The 17,617-nt window shown below is 41.5% G+C and overlaps 2 protein-coding genes across 5 annotated transcripts; one reads left to right on the forward strand and one right to left on the reverse strand.

Moving 5' to 3' along the window:
* The first annotated feature begins 580 nt into the window (after positions 1-580).
* Positions 581-12,279, forward strand: trmt9b (tRNA methyltransferase 9B). 2 transcript variants are annotated; one of them, XM_044031933.1, is made up of 4 exons: positions 581-660; positions 7,497-7,690; positions 7,867-8,040; positions 8,897-12,279. In XM_044031933.1, the coding sequence occupies exons 2-4, from the start codon at positions 7,534-7,536 to the stop codon at positions 9,838-9,840; spliced, it is 1,275 nt and encodes a 424-aa protein (XP_043887868.1). In that variant the 5' UTR covers positions 581-660; positions 7,497-7,533; the 3' UTR covers positions 9,841-12,279. The 2 variants fall into 2 exon arrangements, with proteins under 2 accessions (XP_043887868.1, XP_043887867.1); XM_044031932.1 differs by lacking the exon at positions 581-660 and having other exon boundaries at positions 6,564-7,690.
* hdac12 (histone deacetylase 12) lies at positions 12,269-16,971 on the reverse strand. 3 transcript variants are annotated; one of them, XM_044031934.1, is made up of 8 exons: positions 16,729-16,969; positions 16,506-16,652; positions 15,426-15,585; positions 14,882-15,078; positions 13,844-13,994; positions 13,062-13,178; positions 12,824-12,966; positions 12,269-12,703 (listed from the first exon to the last, which is right to left on the reverse strand). In XM_044031934.1, exons 1-8 carry the CDS (start codon positions 16,828-16,830, stop codon positions 12,680-12,682), a joined length of 1,041 nt encoding a protein of 346 aa, XP_043887869.1. In that variant the 5' UTR covers positions 16,831-16,969; the 3' UTR covers positions 12,269-12,679. The 3 variants fall into 3 exon arrangements, with proteins under 3 accessions (XP_043887869.1, XP_043887870.1, XP_043887871.1); XM_044031935.1 differs by lacking the exon at positions 16,506-16,652; XM_044031936.1 differs by lacking the exon at positions 12,269-12,703 and having other exon boundaries at positions 12,900-12,966; positions 13,040-13,178; positions 16,729-16,971.
* Positions 16,972-17,617: the final 646 nt, after the last annotated feature.

Consider the following 17,617-nt stretch of genomic DNA (forward strand, 5'->3'; position numbering starts at 1 on the left):
TTATTATCTGTTTAATGTATGATATTTAGTTCACTACGTTTTTATTAAAAAAAATACTGTATATCAAATGTATGTAGGAGAGACAGCACATGAGTGTGTTTCAAAAACTGGTGACTTAAGTGAAGACATTTTTTATGGATCATTTGTTATAATATAACAGATATATTTGATAAAAGGAAGGCAAATACATTTATTGTAAACACACAATATAACACACAATAAGGAAATATTTTAAAAGTGCATATGATAATAATAATATTTTTTAATAATAATTTAGAAACATCTGACACAGAAAGATAAAAACGTTATCCTAAACAAATTAAGACATACTTTTAATCATCAAAAGTATGTTTTAATATTTAGTTTAAATAAAGTTTACACTTTGGACAAATATGGTGGCTTAGGTAAGATCAGATAAGAAAGGGAAATTAATAATATTATGGTAAACATGTTTTGTGTAAAATAAATATCGGTACTAGCTAAATATCTACGAAACAGTAATTTTTTAGGCTTTTATTTTGACACCCGTCGCCGGAAGTGTGCTAGTAAACTCGTGCTAACCTGACAGGTGTGAGTCTGAACATGCTGTGGATGGGATCCAGTCCGGCGGCGGCTTGGCTCGCTGCTGGCGGCCGCTCTCGCCCTCGCTCTCCCGGTCAGGTAGGTTTCCTCTCTTTCGCTCGCGGTGTCGTTGATCGCGTGTCCGGTGCCGCCCGTGTCGAGCGCGAGCCCGTGATTAAAGTGATGCCAGATCGATGATGTATTTGTTAGTGATGATGAAGAGAGGGAAGTTTCTGTGCGAGCGACCTGAGGACTGAGGCGGATCAGAGCTCGGCGGTTTAACCGTAAAGTGGCTTTGTATTGTGTGTGTGTGTGTGTGTGTGTGTGTGTTGGAGACAGAGGGTGAGCAAATATTGACTCGAGTGTAGCAGTTGTTTCTGTGTGTGGAGCTTAATTCATATTCAGATTCATTTAATATCTCCAAAAAAAAAAAAAAAAAACGATTTGTGTTTGTTCTGTTTCTTATCTCGAATTGAATGTAATCAACTTTAATGGGATGTTAAATCGTTGTCGATGGAGGTTGAGTCTAATGAACGTCATCTAATTTAAATCAAATAGATTTGACAAAACCCCACATAAGTCTCGTTTGTCATGATCAAACTTTATTCTAATTCCATAAATATTACCATAAAAGATAATTACATCACTCAGTATTGTACAAACATACATACTGTCATTACCCAATCTGTTTTATTTGTCTTATTACGTATTGCGATTATGCAAGAAATTGTGCAATACCACCGGAAACCTTGTGGGGGGCAGTATAGAGTTAATAGTCCCCAATCAGTCAGGAAAACAACAAAAAAAAGCCTATTCCAGCCTTCTGTTATACGTACATGTTTATATGTATGTAAACACACAAAGTTTGGGAAATATTAAGCTAGAGGGACGTGGACCCTTGTTTTACCGCAGATAATATGACCCTGTGCCCTTAGATGTCCTGATTCTTCTACACTGGACCTTTTAAGAAAAACTGAATAATATTGTCCAAGAAAACAAATATTTTTAACGTCTAGAGCAGGGGTGTCAAACATACGACCCGGGAGCCAGAACCGGCCCGCCAGAGGGTCCAATTGCCCCACAGGATGAATTTGTTAAAATTTCACACTAATCCAAACGTAATGTCAAATGCTCCAGATACCCATGACTAAATGTTTGTGCCTTTATAGATCCAGTGTGCTGTGTAAATAGTAAATTTAGGCATGATATTGTTGAAATTGGACTTATTTCTCAAGAAATTTCATGTTTTGTAAAATTATCCTTCAGTAAATATAAAACAAAGGAGAAAAAACAAAGGGGTTCTTGTAGTTCATAGGTTATTATGCTATTATTTTACTGGCCCCCTTGAGATCAAATTGTGCTCTATGTGGCCCCTGAACAAAAATGAGTTTGACACCCCTGGTCTAGAGGCATATCAACACTAAATGAGTTCAATTTGACATCTTGGCCCTAAACCAGGGGTCTCAAATGTCGTGTTTCCATCATGGTACCGCACGGTTTAGACCAGTAAAGCCCTTGCTTTGCGACTTCAGTCAGTGACATATGTAGCGTGACGTTGTGCCCGTGGTGTTCGCTGTTACACCAAAGTGAACCAAAACTCAAATGACATGGTGTCCAATGAGTGACTAGTTTGGTTAGTAGGGGGCCGGTGAACTTTCTGAGAGTTTTTTTAGCGTCCAATTACCATAGAGAACCCCCGGTTCTGCTTTAGTGACGCAAAGCTTTGATCATGGGCCATAGATATAAGGTTGATAAATTCAGTTTTGAAAGCAGAAACAAAAAGATGCCGCGACACATATTTGACCTGATTATGTGTTAACATTTTCCAGTTCCGGTATATTACACTGCAGCATTGAGAAAGAGGCGGGGAGGGGGGAGGGGGGGGAGATTCTAAGTTTAGCAAACAACCTCCCGCCGCATGTTGATGTTGAGTCATTAACTGAAGCCTTGCATGATGGGTAAAAAAACCCTGTTTGGCTGTGGTTTCCCTGTGTTTCCCAGCAGTGTGTTAATGGCAGCTGGCAGAATGACTGTGCAGCTCTGTCTCACCGCTAATCTCATCATAGCGCCGCTGAGGTCTGACCTGAAGCCTCCGCTATCAGCAGGGTCCAGGAGCACAATGACGGGCTCTGCCTCGACAGAGGTATTGTGATGAAGATGCAGAAGCGTGTGAAGCTCAAACCAAACACAAAAGACGAGGAACAGATTTGTATCCTTGTCCATTTTTTCGGTCCTCTGACTTGATTGTAGCATCCGTTGTCAGTCAGTGCGCTAAGCTTTCCCCCAGCTGCGCGTTACGTAATACGTAACAGCCGAGGACGACCACAGTTGAGTGAGCAGACGCGGTAACTCAGGCGGAGCAGAGACAATACTGTTGCCCCGTCCTTATGTAAGGTGCTGTTTGCGTTTTCCTTCCACTCGACTGGGAAGACGACGACAATGAGGATGATTGAGGAACAGAACAATGCGGCTCAGTACGTAAAAAAAGACCCGCGCCATTACGAGAGGTGGGAATCACAGGGTACCTCACGATACGATACACGGTCCGCGATACAACAATGAACGTGGATTTCTTAACTTAGCTTTCTCCACCCTTATCCCACTGTAAGCTCCCTCTTCTTCAGCCAGGTAACTTCCACCCAAGTTTCCCTCATTCGAATTCGAGTAGCGCCACCGTGAGGAGACGTGAAGTAGTGACGCCCGGCGAGTGAAACTGGCAGCGACTGTTTACTTTAGAATGAATATATCAAGTTTTATGATTACAACTGAGCCACAGTTTGTCATACCATCAATGTATACCCAGTATATTTGATTAACATTATTAACTTTTCCCAGATATAAAAGCGACCTAATCTTACCAACACTGTACTCATGATGATTTCATGATGACAATCAATTTTGAATAAAAAAAAAACAAACATGTTTTGAATTGCAAGTCATCCATGTATTTGAATATTCAATGAAGTAAACCTTTGAGCGCATGAGAGCTAGTGAAAGTTATGCGGGGTTCGCTAACGGGGACAAGTTAATCAATAACTATTATGATAATTGATTCATTGGTGTTGAGTAGTTGGAGTATTTAATGGTTTCTCTGCTCCATATAACAAAGAAATTATTAAAACATCATAATTTCCAGGTTTGGTAAACACCGATCAACATTTTACAGACCAAACAAGTACTGGATTACTCGACAAAATAATCGACCGATTAAGCGCCGATGAAAATAAGAGTCCATGATATAAATGTTGTCTGTCGCTGTGACCTTGTGATAATAGATGCACCACAGGTTATGTAGACACTGGAGTGGAAAAGATTTGTTTTTATAAATGCAAACATTGATGAAACGTTTGTTCGGGAATATTTTCAATATACAGCGAATAGTCACTGCAATAGTCCACGCATTTTTGGACAAAGCAAGACATTTGGGAATGGCATCGCCATCATAAACTAACATTTTTCAACATTTCAAGTCACCACTTAGCCAATAGATTCATCTATTTTGGGAATAATTGTATGTCAATGTACGCACACGTATCAATAGATGAGTGTGTTCACTTTGTCATAAAGAGACATATTTTGTTGTGTTCTTGCTAATATCCTGTGATAAACCCGGCTGGCAGAGCTCCTGCTCACAAAATGGACGCCACTGAACATTACATCCAAGGACAGGCCGTATCCGTTTAATGTCTATTAAGAGCGGTGAAAGGGAAACTGTGTGTGTGTGTGTGTGAGTGTGTGTGTGTCTGTGATAGCCTTCCATCAGGTTAACATCAGCAAAGTGCGCGCTATCATTACATCAGTTCCATCATTTATTTTTTTTATCGCTCTGATTTTATATTCGTGGCTGCAGCTAATAAAGATGTTCCTCATCAATTCTGTTTGTTGCATTCGGCAGCCAGTGCTCAATAATCCAGCGACGTTAACGTCGTCGTGTCAGACAAAACTGATCGATCACCGCTGAGCATGACTCAGAAATTGTGGATTTTATTTCACACTGAACGAGTGAAAGCATGTCCTGACTGCGATAGCCGGGACGTTAAAATAATTTACTGTATTTTGAATCCGTCCTTGTGCACGCGGCGCTTTAGGGAGCGATAGCAGCCGTGCAGGGGCTGTGGGCTGCGTCCTAACAAACAGAGATGACTGCAGCGGGAGCTGTGAAGACCAGATATAACACACACAATAGCACCATTACATTACACACACACACACACACACTTGCAGTTCAGTCTGGTGTTTTGTTCCATTATTTGGAAAATAGTGTAGGTTCAGGTTGAAGAGATATTTTCTGTGTGTGTGTGACAGTCAGCGCTGAATTTCAGGGGAAAATTGGGCCGTCGTTGTGGGTGAAAATGATACCGAGAACATGAGCCGTAATTGTGATGCTGAATGTATTATTACAGCGTATAAAAGCCACAGACTCTATATAAAAATACACGTTTCTTCTACAGAAAGAAGTTAAAAAATAAACCATATTCTGTTGAAGAAGAACTAAACTTAGTGATTGAGACTATTAACTCGTCGGGAAATATTTACTCATGGTATCATTTAAATAAGAAGTAGAAGTAATAAGAAGCAACCACCAGGTTCTGATACTTCTGTCGTTTTTGCTGGACTTCACTTTTAATTTAAATCTGCAGACATTAAACTGTGCCTTTCCTTTCTATGCTGATGATACTGCAACACTCTAACAACTAATCTGATTAATCTGTTGATTATTTTCTCGATTACTTGTTAGTTTGGTCCGTAAAATGTCAGAAAACGTTGAAAAATGTCGGTCGGTGGTTTCCCAAAACCTGGAAACGATGACGTTCTCCAACGTCTCGTTTTTGTCCTCACTTTTAGCAATTTCTTTGTTACGTGGAGCTAAGAAACCAGAAAATATTCACGTTGATGCTGAAACAATCAGAAAAACACTCAAAATAGTTGACAATTAGAGTTTTTTAACGAGAAATGGTCAAAAGATTGAGTTGGTATCTACATTCATAGTTTGTCACTTCAGTGTAACCAGGGCTCAAGACTACGACCAAGAATCACTGGAGTATAGTTAGTAGTTTCATATTTTCTATAGATGTAGTAATTAAAGTTTGTTTATTGTGTGTTTGTACGGCGCCGTCTGCGCTGCCCTGTTGGAGATGAAGATAATTGGGTCTCAAGCAGCGGTGTAGTCTACATGATTCACAGGTGTACACACACCCTTCTCTCAAAATTATGTATCCAGCAATGTACACACTATGTGTGTACTTTACCTGGAGACAAACGTTAACGTGCACCTTATTTTTCTTAACAATTGTTTACACAAGTGTGAATGTGTAGTCTATGAGAAATGTCAAATGTGTTGTATGTAGATTGGAACGTGTCCCAGAATCAGCCATTTATCACGGACGACAGATCGTCTTACGTGATTTTCGTATTCCCGTAGCAGCCTCCGCGTTAAAACCAGTTAAAGCGAAGCTTCAACTGTTCTCTACGGCTCTGGGTCCCCTTTTTTCCTTGAAGTCCCCCCTTGGTTGTGTCCAGGACAAACCAACTTTACCCTTTGGTACTTTTATGTCTCTCAGGCAACAGGAACATGGTTGGTGATAAATAGCTTAATACATTTAAAGGTGGTTTTAATTTAGCTGAGACCGACTTCTGATTATACGATGTGAGTGTGTATATTACATACGCACAAATATAATTATATTAACCTCACAAACAAAATCCATGGCGTCCCCCTGAGGGGGGGTCTATGGGACAACACAGAATAATTTTTTGTCACCACGGTGACCTTGACGCTGATTGGACAAATGCGGCAAAAAAAAAATGTAATTTCCATGGAAGCTCAGCTTCTCTGGGAGTCAGTGGAGCAGTGGGCGGGGCACGATGATTGGAGGAACTGTGTGAAAGGCGGAGCCCGTTTTTGAAACATACTGCTCGTTGTGTGTTATTTGCTCAGTGATGTAGACCATTTTCATTTGTACGTACATACACTGTAAATAAAAACACTATTATAGCATTTCAGTTCTACACAATTATCGTGTTTCCTTGTTCTAGTTCTTTGTTTGCAGAATTTCTGTAAAAATAACCGGGCCTGAAATGAGTTCCCCTCGTTTCAAACCTGTAGAATTGTGGTGGGAAAACTGCCCACGGAGTGATTAATGTTACAATTGATCACGCGAGGCAGAAGAAGCACACAGCGCGAGTAAAGAGAGACAGAGACTGAAAATAAACCTGGCCATGAAGTATAATAATCACAATCATTAATTGTCATGAACCATAAAAGAGTTCTAAAGTTCTGGTGAAGATTTGGAGCCCAGGTTGTTTTTAGATGAGCAACTTGTTTTACTGTTTTCTTGGCCAGTCTCCCTTGTAAAATACAACCATGCGATTAACCTTGTTAAATCAAAGCTAGATAGATTAAATAAACTGGACTTTGTCCGTTTTTATACACCGTCTTTGAAAAACAGCCTGGTGTCCTGTGGCTCGTAAAAACGAGGAAGTCCAGAGTTGGATGTGATTGGTGTTTTGCATCCCGTTGCCAAATAAAGATTTATGCTCCTGTGTTACCGTGGAGAAAAAACCCCAAACAATTGGACAGGGTTTAATTTATAATCCCTGCTGTGCTTTCACGGGGGATTGATGAAAAATTAAACCTGATGTCTTGTATTCATGGGGCTTAACTGTGCTCCCAGAGGACTGCAGGCTGGATGTGACAAGTGAGCTCCTTCAAATGTAAAGCAGGGGGCTTGGTGTTAAATTACCTCTGCTGTCTGACAGATGTGTGTGTGTGTGTGGTGATTACGTTCTCCGGCTGACCTTCACAAACACGTAAAGATGCAGAGCGCGGGAGACCTCAGCGTTGGAGGCTCCACTTTGATTTTCCGTGTCTGAAGCAGTTTGGTGGATTTATGACGCGGCCGTAATTCGGGAGAGATGTGTTTCTCTCGTGCCAGGCATGATGGTGTGAGGCCTGCCGCACGAGGACAAACCATGATGGAGGAGGCTGCCAGTCAGCTGGAGAGAGCGCACGTGCACAGCGTCTATGACAAGATCGCTCCGTATTTCAACGACAGCCGCTACAAAGCCTGGCCCAAAGTACGGCAGTTTCTGCTGGACCTGGAGCCGGGGAGCATCGTCGCTGACATCGGTGGGTCTGAATCTTTTTCTTCTCTGTTCTTCAAAGTTTTTTTCCCGTAAACACGCAGCGTTGTTCCGTCATTCGTCTTCATCCACACGAAACCTCGAAACGGACGAAAACACTGTGGTACTGAGGTTTCTGCCCAGGTGTGTTGTAGCTGACGGTCTTGGTCTTGGTCTCGGCAGGGTGTGGCAATGGCAAGTATCTTCACATCAACAAGGAGGTGTTCAAGCTGGGCTGCGACGTCTGTCGCCCCCTGGTGGACTTCGCCTGGAGCCAAGGACACGAGGTCCAGATGTGTGACGGACTGCGGTTGCCTTACAGGGACGGCTGCTTCGACGCCGTGCTTTCCATCGCAGGTGCGTGACACAAAAACAGATTCTGACACGCACTCGTTCTCACTGATAATTATTTTAGGATTAGTGTATCTTAAGAAAACTGTATGTTTGTTGCTTTTCAGACTTTTCAGGGTTAACCGCTGGCAGCTGTAAACCACTCATTCTCCTGCACCAAACCCCTTAGAGAAAAGCAATTTTTTACATCACAGCAAACAGATGAGGTTCATCCACTCCTGCCTCCATCTTTGCGTTCACATGTCCTCTTCTAACTTTGGTGTTTGCAATCATTCGTCCATATTTACCCAAGTGGCATAAAATGGCCAAACATTGCAGCGGTAGAGCAGCAGCTCCTGTGTCTCCACGCGCTAGAAATGCTGATTTTCTCTATGGGGTTTGGTGCAGAAGGGTTTCCTGTTTCCAGTTGAAAAGAAAAGTCTAAACAAAACATATTCTTAGGGTGTCGATTACATTTAGTTGTCTCTTTTATTAAGTTGGTAAAATCAGTTTCTCCAATTGTGAGCGTCACATGTGTAGTCTAAAAAAACACTGAATGTTAATTTAGTGGTTGCTTGTAGCCCCTTTCATATGTATGAATACCAACTGATGCAGCTGCCATTTGCCTCATATTAAATGAACTGCCAATAATGATAAACATCAGCTGTCGATGAGCTGGTGTTGTTGCCATGCCAACAGAGTGAACTGAGTTTGTCCTCTAACAAAAGACTGTAATCAGGAACCAAAAGGACAGCAGACACCCACTCCTCTAATTGATCCCGTGTGCCGTATCCTGCGCTTTTAATGACACGTCATCATAATTGAATCAATGCCTGCGCCACTCGTCCTGCTCACGTCTGACAGATTGATATTTTTGTCACAGTCATCCATCACTTGTCCACCAAAGAGCGGCGCATCCGAGCAATAAGGGAGATGGCTCGCACCCTGCGCGTGGGCGGACGCCTCATGATCTACGTGTGGGCCATGGAGCAGAAGCGCCGCAAGTTTGAGAAGCAGGACATCTTCGTTCCCTGGAACCCGAACCCTCAGTCCACCTCGGAGCACGGTAAGACCAGGAGGAGAGCCGCGGCGCAGAGCGTGAGCGAAGCCCTGGACAACAGTGACAAGCACAGGAAGGTGAGAAGCACATCGTCCGTCGCCGACGACGAAGACCTGACCTGCAGCGTGCCACAGCAGAGGACGCAGAGACTCTGGTTCTTCTCCAGGTCTCTGGACTCCGTGTTCGACTTTGGCAACTTGACCGTCTCGCGCTCGTCCTCCAGAGACATGAGCACTCTGTTGTCGCCCACCGGCGAAAGCGAGGGGAGCAAGTCAAGCCAGGGCGGGAGAGGACGGGGACTCATCAAGCAGGTGTCCAGCTTCTTCTCTCCTCCGTCTGTGATCGGCTCAGAGGAGGACGTCTTCGACGCGGTCACGGATCTGCACAGGGGACAAACTTACGGCGGAGGAGGCGGCGACAACAACAACGGCACGGAAAGCCAGGCCGTCTCGGTGTCTTTGGCCCAGGAGTGCGGCTCCCTGGCTCTGCCGGACCTGGTGCCTTTCCAGAAGGAGCACCTGAAGCAGTCGGGAGGTGAAAGTGAAGGAAGAGAGCAGCAGCAGCAGCAGCAGGAAAGCACAAAGAGTCCTCAGGGGGACGAGAGGCAGGTGGACGCCTCCTGCCTGAGGTACTACCACGTCTTCAGGGAGGGAGAACTGGCAGAGCTGATAGAGAATCACGTGGACGAGCTTCATGTCACACACACCTACTTCGATCACGCCAACTGGTGCGTGGTGGCAGAGAAAGTCCAGTTGTGGAAAATATGACATTTTTCCCTTTTTTTTTTGTTCATAATCCTTTTATTTATTTATTTATTTATTTTTTTTAGACTTTGCATCAACTCTGCCTCGAGTTTTAACCTTTTTTTTGTTACTGAAAAAAAAAAACAATGGAGACGTAGCCACTTTTTAACACTAAAGTAAACCATTCCAGCGAGGTTGTATATGAGGTGTTTACATGGTCGCCGTCAGTGACAGACGAGAAAAAAACTGGTTTTAGGCGTTAAATCAAAGGCTCATCTTAACGTAACAATTTATTAAGATAAACTTTTGCTGCCTTTTCACCCTGCCGTCCCACACCAAAGTCCCATTGAAAAATTTTTTGTTTTTAGCTCATGGCAACACGGGAGCTGCTGGTCTACTGCTGCAATGTTTTGGCCCATTTGTGCCTCTTTTTTTTTATTCTGTAGCCATATTATTAGGAACAGTGAGTGTTTTAGGCAGATTCTCGTATACACCTCATACAGTGACATTTTAATGACCCCCTTTAATTATTTCAATTCAGCAGTGTTCAGCAATGGCTACGTCTGTATATTCCACCACTATTTTTTTAAAAGTATTTATTCTGCTTCAGTTTTGTGTTTAAAGCCAGTGAGCAGTATCCACACACCGACTGCCTGCTCCCATTTTTAGTGTCAATATTTGAATTTTTTTCACCCAAAACGCAGCAAATTGTGGGATTTTTAGAGTTTTAAAGCAGGATTACAGCAGTGGAGATGTTAGAAAATACAATTTTTCCTCTTTGGAGTCATTATGACACGAGGTGAAAAGGGCCACACTCTTGAAGGTCCATAGCGCTATCATTGTTCTTATTATTATAATAATTATTCCCGCGCACTCTGACCTCCCTGATATCTGAAGTCACATGACACTGCTGCTGCTCAATGATCTCGTGCTTCAGGCTCAGTTTGGCGAGTATTTTCAGTTCCTTTCGTTTCCTTTTTTTTGTCCTGAAACCTCTCGGTAAAACAGGCCACGGGGAGTTTTGCATATTCAAACATCAACATCGGCAAACGTGTTTTTTTAAGCAACTTGTTTTAGCCTTTTTTTTTTGAGCACTTCTGAGCAAACACGCTGGTTTGCCTGACTTCCTTCGATAAAAACACAGTAGTGGATGATTATACGTTGGTTTTTGTTTCAGGCACTTTTGTTTTGTTTGTTTTTAAGGCCAGAAGTTCTCCACCACTTCGATCTACTTATGATTCATTTTATTGAAGAAAATTCAGTGTATAGGATTCAGTAACATCTAACAGTGCTCGTATATCGTTGCCTTCAAGTGACGCAAGGACATGAAACATCCTCTCGAGGGTCAGTGTTTCTGTCCCGATCTGCTGTAGAAACGTGGTGGACAATTTCCTTGTCGGGGTTGACTTTAAAAGCCCAGCGTGGGAAAATGAGTGACATCTAGTGGTGAAATTGTAGATTGCAGCAGTTTCCGCGATGGGACTTGACGTAAAAGTGGACGTCCAGTTTATGAAACAAACTAAAAACATGCAATTTGATCACGTCCGTCATGGAACCACGCACACAAGAAAGAAAAGAAAATGAATGAAAACGCAACACTTTGTAGTTTCAGGTGATTACATTTAAATGATGCTCCATTTCTCGCTGATAGATCCCACTGAATCCTTTACACTGGACCTTTTATTGCACTGATTTTACTCTGACTGCCTGTTTTTACGTGTGTACAACTCTGACTTCAATCTGGCACCAAGTGTCAGGGATGGAGTGGAATACAGATATAATTGGGTCACGTGAACCACGACGCCGTAAACACATTTATGCTGAAACGTTAACCACCAACCGACGACGAAATAAGCAGTGACTCAGCTAAAGTGCTGTCGTTGATTTTAGCCTGTGTGTCTAGTGAAGTGTGCGATATTTCAGGACGATCTGATCTTGCGTTTTTTTTCCGCGCTCCGGTGTCCGAGCCACTCATTTTTTGGACCGATATCCATAGTAAGTATTATATCAGCTCATCCCTGAGCTGAGAATATCATAAACACTATTATTATACAGGAAAAACTAAAGAAAAACAACTCTAATATGTGCAGAATATCTTCCAAAACCATTTGTGTCTTTAGCTCGGTGTGTTTTCTTCAAAGAACGCTGTTGTTTTTCACATCCGTAACCGTCGTGTAGTTGTCTCGTAACAAGCAGATTGTGCCACTGGTGTGTTTCAACAAATCAACTGCCTCCTCCTCCTCCTCCTCCTCCTCCAACTGTGATTGAATTGATTGCACTGTAACACAAAGTCTCCACGTCGCTGCTCGATGTCGGTGAAGGACGGACACACCGGAGGTAAAAACTTGACGATCTGTGTCTTTCCCGCCACGGAACGGTGAGGAACGTCATCATCAAACTGAATGTCTTACGATGTTAAATGTTTTTAAATGAGTTTTTCCTTTATTAAATATTTTTCATTCATGAGTGTTTTCGTGCTGCCTTCCCCGACATTAACGGTCCATTAGAATTTGCTAGATTGACACTGATAATCAGTTCAGCCTGGATTTATTTTTAATTTCATGGCTGTAGATATCTTCAACCGTTTGGGAGTCACGGTACTGAGAAACCGACAATGTCACAAACTGCAAAAGTTGGGTGCGTGATCATCCAACGCACAATACGTCAGTAACTATTTACCAAATTACAATAACCTGAGTGTAAGAAATACATCAATTGTACATTATGAAACAATACTAACCAGGAATATTCAGCACTAGGTACCAGAAAATTGACGTTTTTTCCAAACACACATATTGGCATTGGCTCCTAAATATTAGGAGTTACCCTTTAAGGATCATCTCGAGTCAGGAGACGTAAAGTTTTAGAGTCCACACTCCCTCCAGACCTGCAATAAGGATAAAAGACGTCAAGTTAAGAATAGTATTTCCAAAAGAATTGAAACTTAAAATTTGGCAAAGATTGTTTTGACCCAGTTTTTGAGAACCACTGTCTTGTGTTCTATGACCTGAGTTGCTGCTCTGTGGACGATGGAGTGTCTGAGCGCCAGTTTGTCGATGTCTCGCGAGTATCCTCCTCCGATGACGGCGGCGACGGGGACGCCTCTGCTCACCGCCGTCCTCATCACGTACAGATCTCTCTCGCGCAGGCCTTCGTTAAAGGAGACAGACAGTTACTACGGGTTGTGTGTGCGGTATGTTTTTTTTTTAGGGAAGAAACTCACGCGTCCGAACGTCATCGCACACCTTGATCGGTGAGATGGAGCCTGCCGAGCTCGTCGTCTCGGTGAGGGTCGACTCCTGCATCGTACAGTACCAGATCTGGATGGAACGTGTCCAACACCCAAGGGAGATGAGCTTCGACTGTAGATTCCATTCATATTAAATAGTGTTTAAAACAACAGCTTTATGCTACGACGTCTTTGGACAGCGTCTACGAGAAAAACAAATTTCACATCGTATGTGTAATTCCGCCACACGAAAAACGAAAAAAAAAAGTGTGGGCTGTGTCCCCCTGGTGGACTGTTGAGGTAAATTTTTAAAATGAGTGAACAGAGGTGATAAAGTCATCTGATTTGTGTTATTTTTAGGGATCATAAGTATTAAAAACATAACACATCACACTAAGTGGCTTTCAGGTGTAAAAAAAAAAAAGTTTTGTTTGTGTTGATTGTACCTAATTTAATGGACAACAGAAGATTTTCAGAATGTAAATTCAGACTTAAAATTTAAAAACGTAAAAGGTACAGTGTGTAAAATTAACAACATTTATTGGTGACGTTGCAGCTCGTCTCACCCCTCTCTTCTAAGTGTTGGATAACTAACCTATGTAGCCTTTAGTAAGCGTCAAAACTCAAAAAAGACTTAGTTTGTCCGCTGTGGGCTACTGTATGGTACAATCAGGTATCAAGTATAATTATTTTATTCTCAATTTTTCCTGCAAATGGAAATAATTTCCCCTAAATTTTACAAACTGAATCCTGGCATTGACAACACATGTATTATTATAATTATGGTCTGTAACTTGCCGATGGAGAGGTACTCCTTGTCTTCCAGTCCGTCCTCGACGCTCACATCGAGGTCACTCTGTTGTTTACGGAGAGGGAAGTTTTTCCCACAATGCACCGAGAACGTGAACACGCACGGCTCGTCTTTAAATATAAAAGCTGTGCCGTCGCCCTGGTGGAGACAAAAGGAAGTTTGATGACAAAAACCTCACAAAACATGCAACTACTTTTAAAAAAGAATCTCCCTTAAGTGCCGGGGTTTTTTTTTACTCGTCAGCACAACCTAGTGATTGTTTTCTGTACCAGCACCTGCTGTGTCACATGACCCACAACCTCAAAATTTTAAATGAAGACAGGTGTGCAGATCCTATGTTCAGAGGAAGTGGAAGGTGCTGTAAGAAACAGTCTTCCATCGAAAATAACGTGTTCATTTGACCAAATCAGACGTCAAAGTCTAGTTAAACTTTGTTTTTTAATTTGGGAGATTTGGGAGGACATGAATCAACATCCACAACAGCATCTGTGGAACAAGCCATGACTGTGAGTAGCACTGTGTGTTGATAATGTTGAAAAAGGTAGAAAAATATTATTTTTAACTCAAAATCCCAGTTTAAAATTGAATTTTTCAAGTCATTGATGAACTTGTTAACAAACGGCTAATTTAGTAAATTAAATGCCAATTACTTTGTAATCGCTTACTCAGTTTAAGTTCTATGATTTCAGATTTTTAAATGTGAACATGGTTTCGAGAAACTGTCACTGACATTTTCTGGGTTTAAAACACAAAACTAAAAGAATAAATGAGTAATTTAACAGATTAACTGAATGAAAACAATCACTAGTACATGTTGGATACAATATATTCAGGTTCTCATCTTTGTGTTTGAGTATACTGAGTAAGATTTTATTAGTGGTTTCATGTCTTGTTTGTAATTCATAAATTACAAATCAAAAAGTCACAAAAATCACACTTAATGTATCAGCTCTAACTTTCTCTGCATATATCATGTTTTTCTAATATCGTACGACGTGTCAGTCAAATAAAAAGTAGCCCGTCACCTGATGGACGTCCAGATCCACGATCAGGACCTTCCTCTTTGGTGAGGAGTTGTTCATGACCGATTTGGCTGCGACCGCCAAATCGTTGAGGAGACAGAATCCTGAGCCGTAGCTTGGAAACGCGTGGTGAGTTCCTCCTGCTGTGCTGCAGGTCAGACCTCGCTGCAGAGCCACGTTGGCGGCCAGAACTGTCCCCCCTGTCGTCAAACACAGGACCGGGAGGACATTTTGAGTAACAGTGGTAGTAGTAGTAGTATTGTTAATGTAGCAGTACGTGTAATCTTACCCAAATGCTCACTTCTGAACACAGTGTGATTATGTTTCCCCCCCCACATTTATATCACCTGCAGGGGGCGATGTGTCTACACTGTGATTTTTCATCACGGTCACATAATGCAACAGTTTTGGGTAAATGTAGTTTGTAATCCAGGTCAAGTAAACATGGTTAGGAAAGACCAAGTGCAACTTTTTTAAAATGTATTTATTTGATTATTCAGATAATCAAATATCTGAATATTTGATTATCCTCGTGTCTCCTCCTCACCTGTTTCATATCGACAGCGTCTCACGAGGCCTTCGCTCCAGGAGAAACCCGTCCTCCTTTGGTCCTTCTCGCTGGTTTTCCCATGTATGAAGTTGTCCAGGTATTCCTCGGTGTGCACACAGCTCAGTAGCTCTGTGGAGGCTATTTCAGGGACCCACACCTACTGTAAACAAGCAAATTCACACTGACGAAGAAGTTCTAATACAGGGGTCTCGAACACAAATGACCTGGGGGCCACCACTGAGCGTCTTGTCTGGTCAGAAGGAAAAAAAATGTTTGTTTTATGATTTATAGTTCACAATATGTATATATTGTGTATACAATGTGTATATATAATATGTAATGTATAAATATCAAAAACAGACATTTTGTACTATTAATAGTAATAATAACAATAATAGTAGTCGTTGTCTTACCCACCTGTTTGTGTGTAAACGAGTAGCAGCAGTAATATTAGTAGTAGCGTAACAGCAGTAGTAATACTTCTAGTAATAGTAGTAATGATACGCACCTGTAATTATGTGCAGTATTGGTAGCATCAGTAGTAGTAGTACTTGTAGTAATAGTGTTACCCACCTTTTTGTTTGTACATAAGCAGTAGCAGTAATATTAATAGTAGTAATATTACATTAATATTAGTCATAGTAATTGAGTAGTAGCAGTAGTATTGGTAACACTAGTAATAGTTGCAGTAGTAGCAGTAGTGATATTGGTGTAATTCTAGTAGTAGTACTTAACGACCTGCTTGTGAGTATTAACAGTAGTGCTAACAGTAGTAGTAATACTTCTAGTAATGGCAGTAATGATACGCACCTGTTTGTGAGTAATTATGAGTAGTATATATGTCGTAGTAGTGCTTGTAGTAATAGTGTTACCCACCTGTTTGTGTGTACAACGTGGTAGCAGTAATATTGGTAGTAGTAATGTTACAGTAGTAGTAGTAGTAGTAATGTTACCCACTTGCTTGTAGTAGCAGTAGTATTGGTTAACAATAGTTGTTGTAGTAGTAGTACTAGTAATAGTTCTAGTAGCAATAATATTAGTAGTAGTAGTAGTAGTAGTAGTAGTAGTGTTACGCACCTGTTTGTGTGTAATGACTTGGTCTTGGATTAAAAAGTGTAAAACCCGTGGAAACTTGTCGATTGGAAACCTGTGCTTCGGTGGAAGATCACACACATAATGTCTGTGATGAATCACAGGTAAACCGCTGCTGTCGTCACGTCTCACCTGTCAACAGGTGAATGACGTCAGCTTTAATCCCGTCTGTGACGTTATTAAACGATCAAAAAACTTCATATCTTACCGTTTCTTCGTGAAAACATCTACAGGGGGAGAAAACGGCTCTAAACAACCGCGCGACTTTCACACGCGGACTTTGAGAAAACAATTTATTTACGAAAATCATGTCTCTGATTTAATATTAAACTGACTGACGTTCAGTGACGCAATAAAGAGAATTTATCACGTGAATGTCAGTTTGTTTTGAAAGAAGCTGCTCATGAGCTGAGGGTTTCTTCTGCTGTGGACCCGGCTGTTGACGGATGTCGGTGTTAGAGTGGTGCTGCCCCCTTCCGACCTGGAGTGGAAATAACAACCGAGTCAGTGTCAGTGACTGTTTAACGCCATCTACTGACATAAAGCTACTGCTGCACAACATCATAGAATGACAGTTTTAACTTATTAAATATTAATTAATTAATTAATTAATTAATAATAAATAAATAAAATAAATTTGCTAATGTAGTCCAATAAGTAAGAAAGAAAACATTCTGGAAAGTAAATTTTTTTAAAAAAATACACAGCAGAGGAACTGAAAAATTGAATAATACTAATACTAATTTGAGATATGTGACAAACAACGTTTGAAGCAACACCAGACTTGATTTTTACTGAACTTTATTGGACTGTTTCACTCGGTTGTTTGTAGTGCTGCACGCGATGTGTGTTTAAGCAAACCAACAGAGCAAATCCATCGTAGCTGAGTTGCCCTGTCATCTTGGCATGTGTGTGTGTTTTTGGAAGCCAACGTGTTTGTGTTTGTTCAAAAGGAAAAAGTGAGGTGTACGTGTTTCTGGCACATGTTGTCATTTTACACAACATCATCATCACAAAACCACACATCCCTCACAAAACTCTGCCTCACATCTCACAGCGGAAGGAATTCAGAGGCCGTTTGTGAGAGTTGGCGGAGC

The sequence above is a fragment of the Solea senegalensis genome, linkage group LG8 (assembly GCF_019176455.1).
Source record: "Solea senegalensis isolate Sse05_10M linkage group LG8, IFAPA_SoseM_1, whole genome shotgun sequence".
NCBI classification, from domain to species: Eukaryota; Metazoa; Chordata; class Actinopteri; order Pleuronectiformes; family Soleidae; genus Solea; species Solea senegalensis.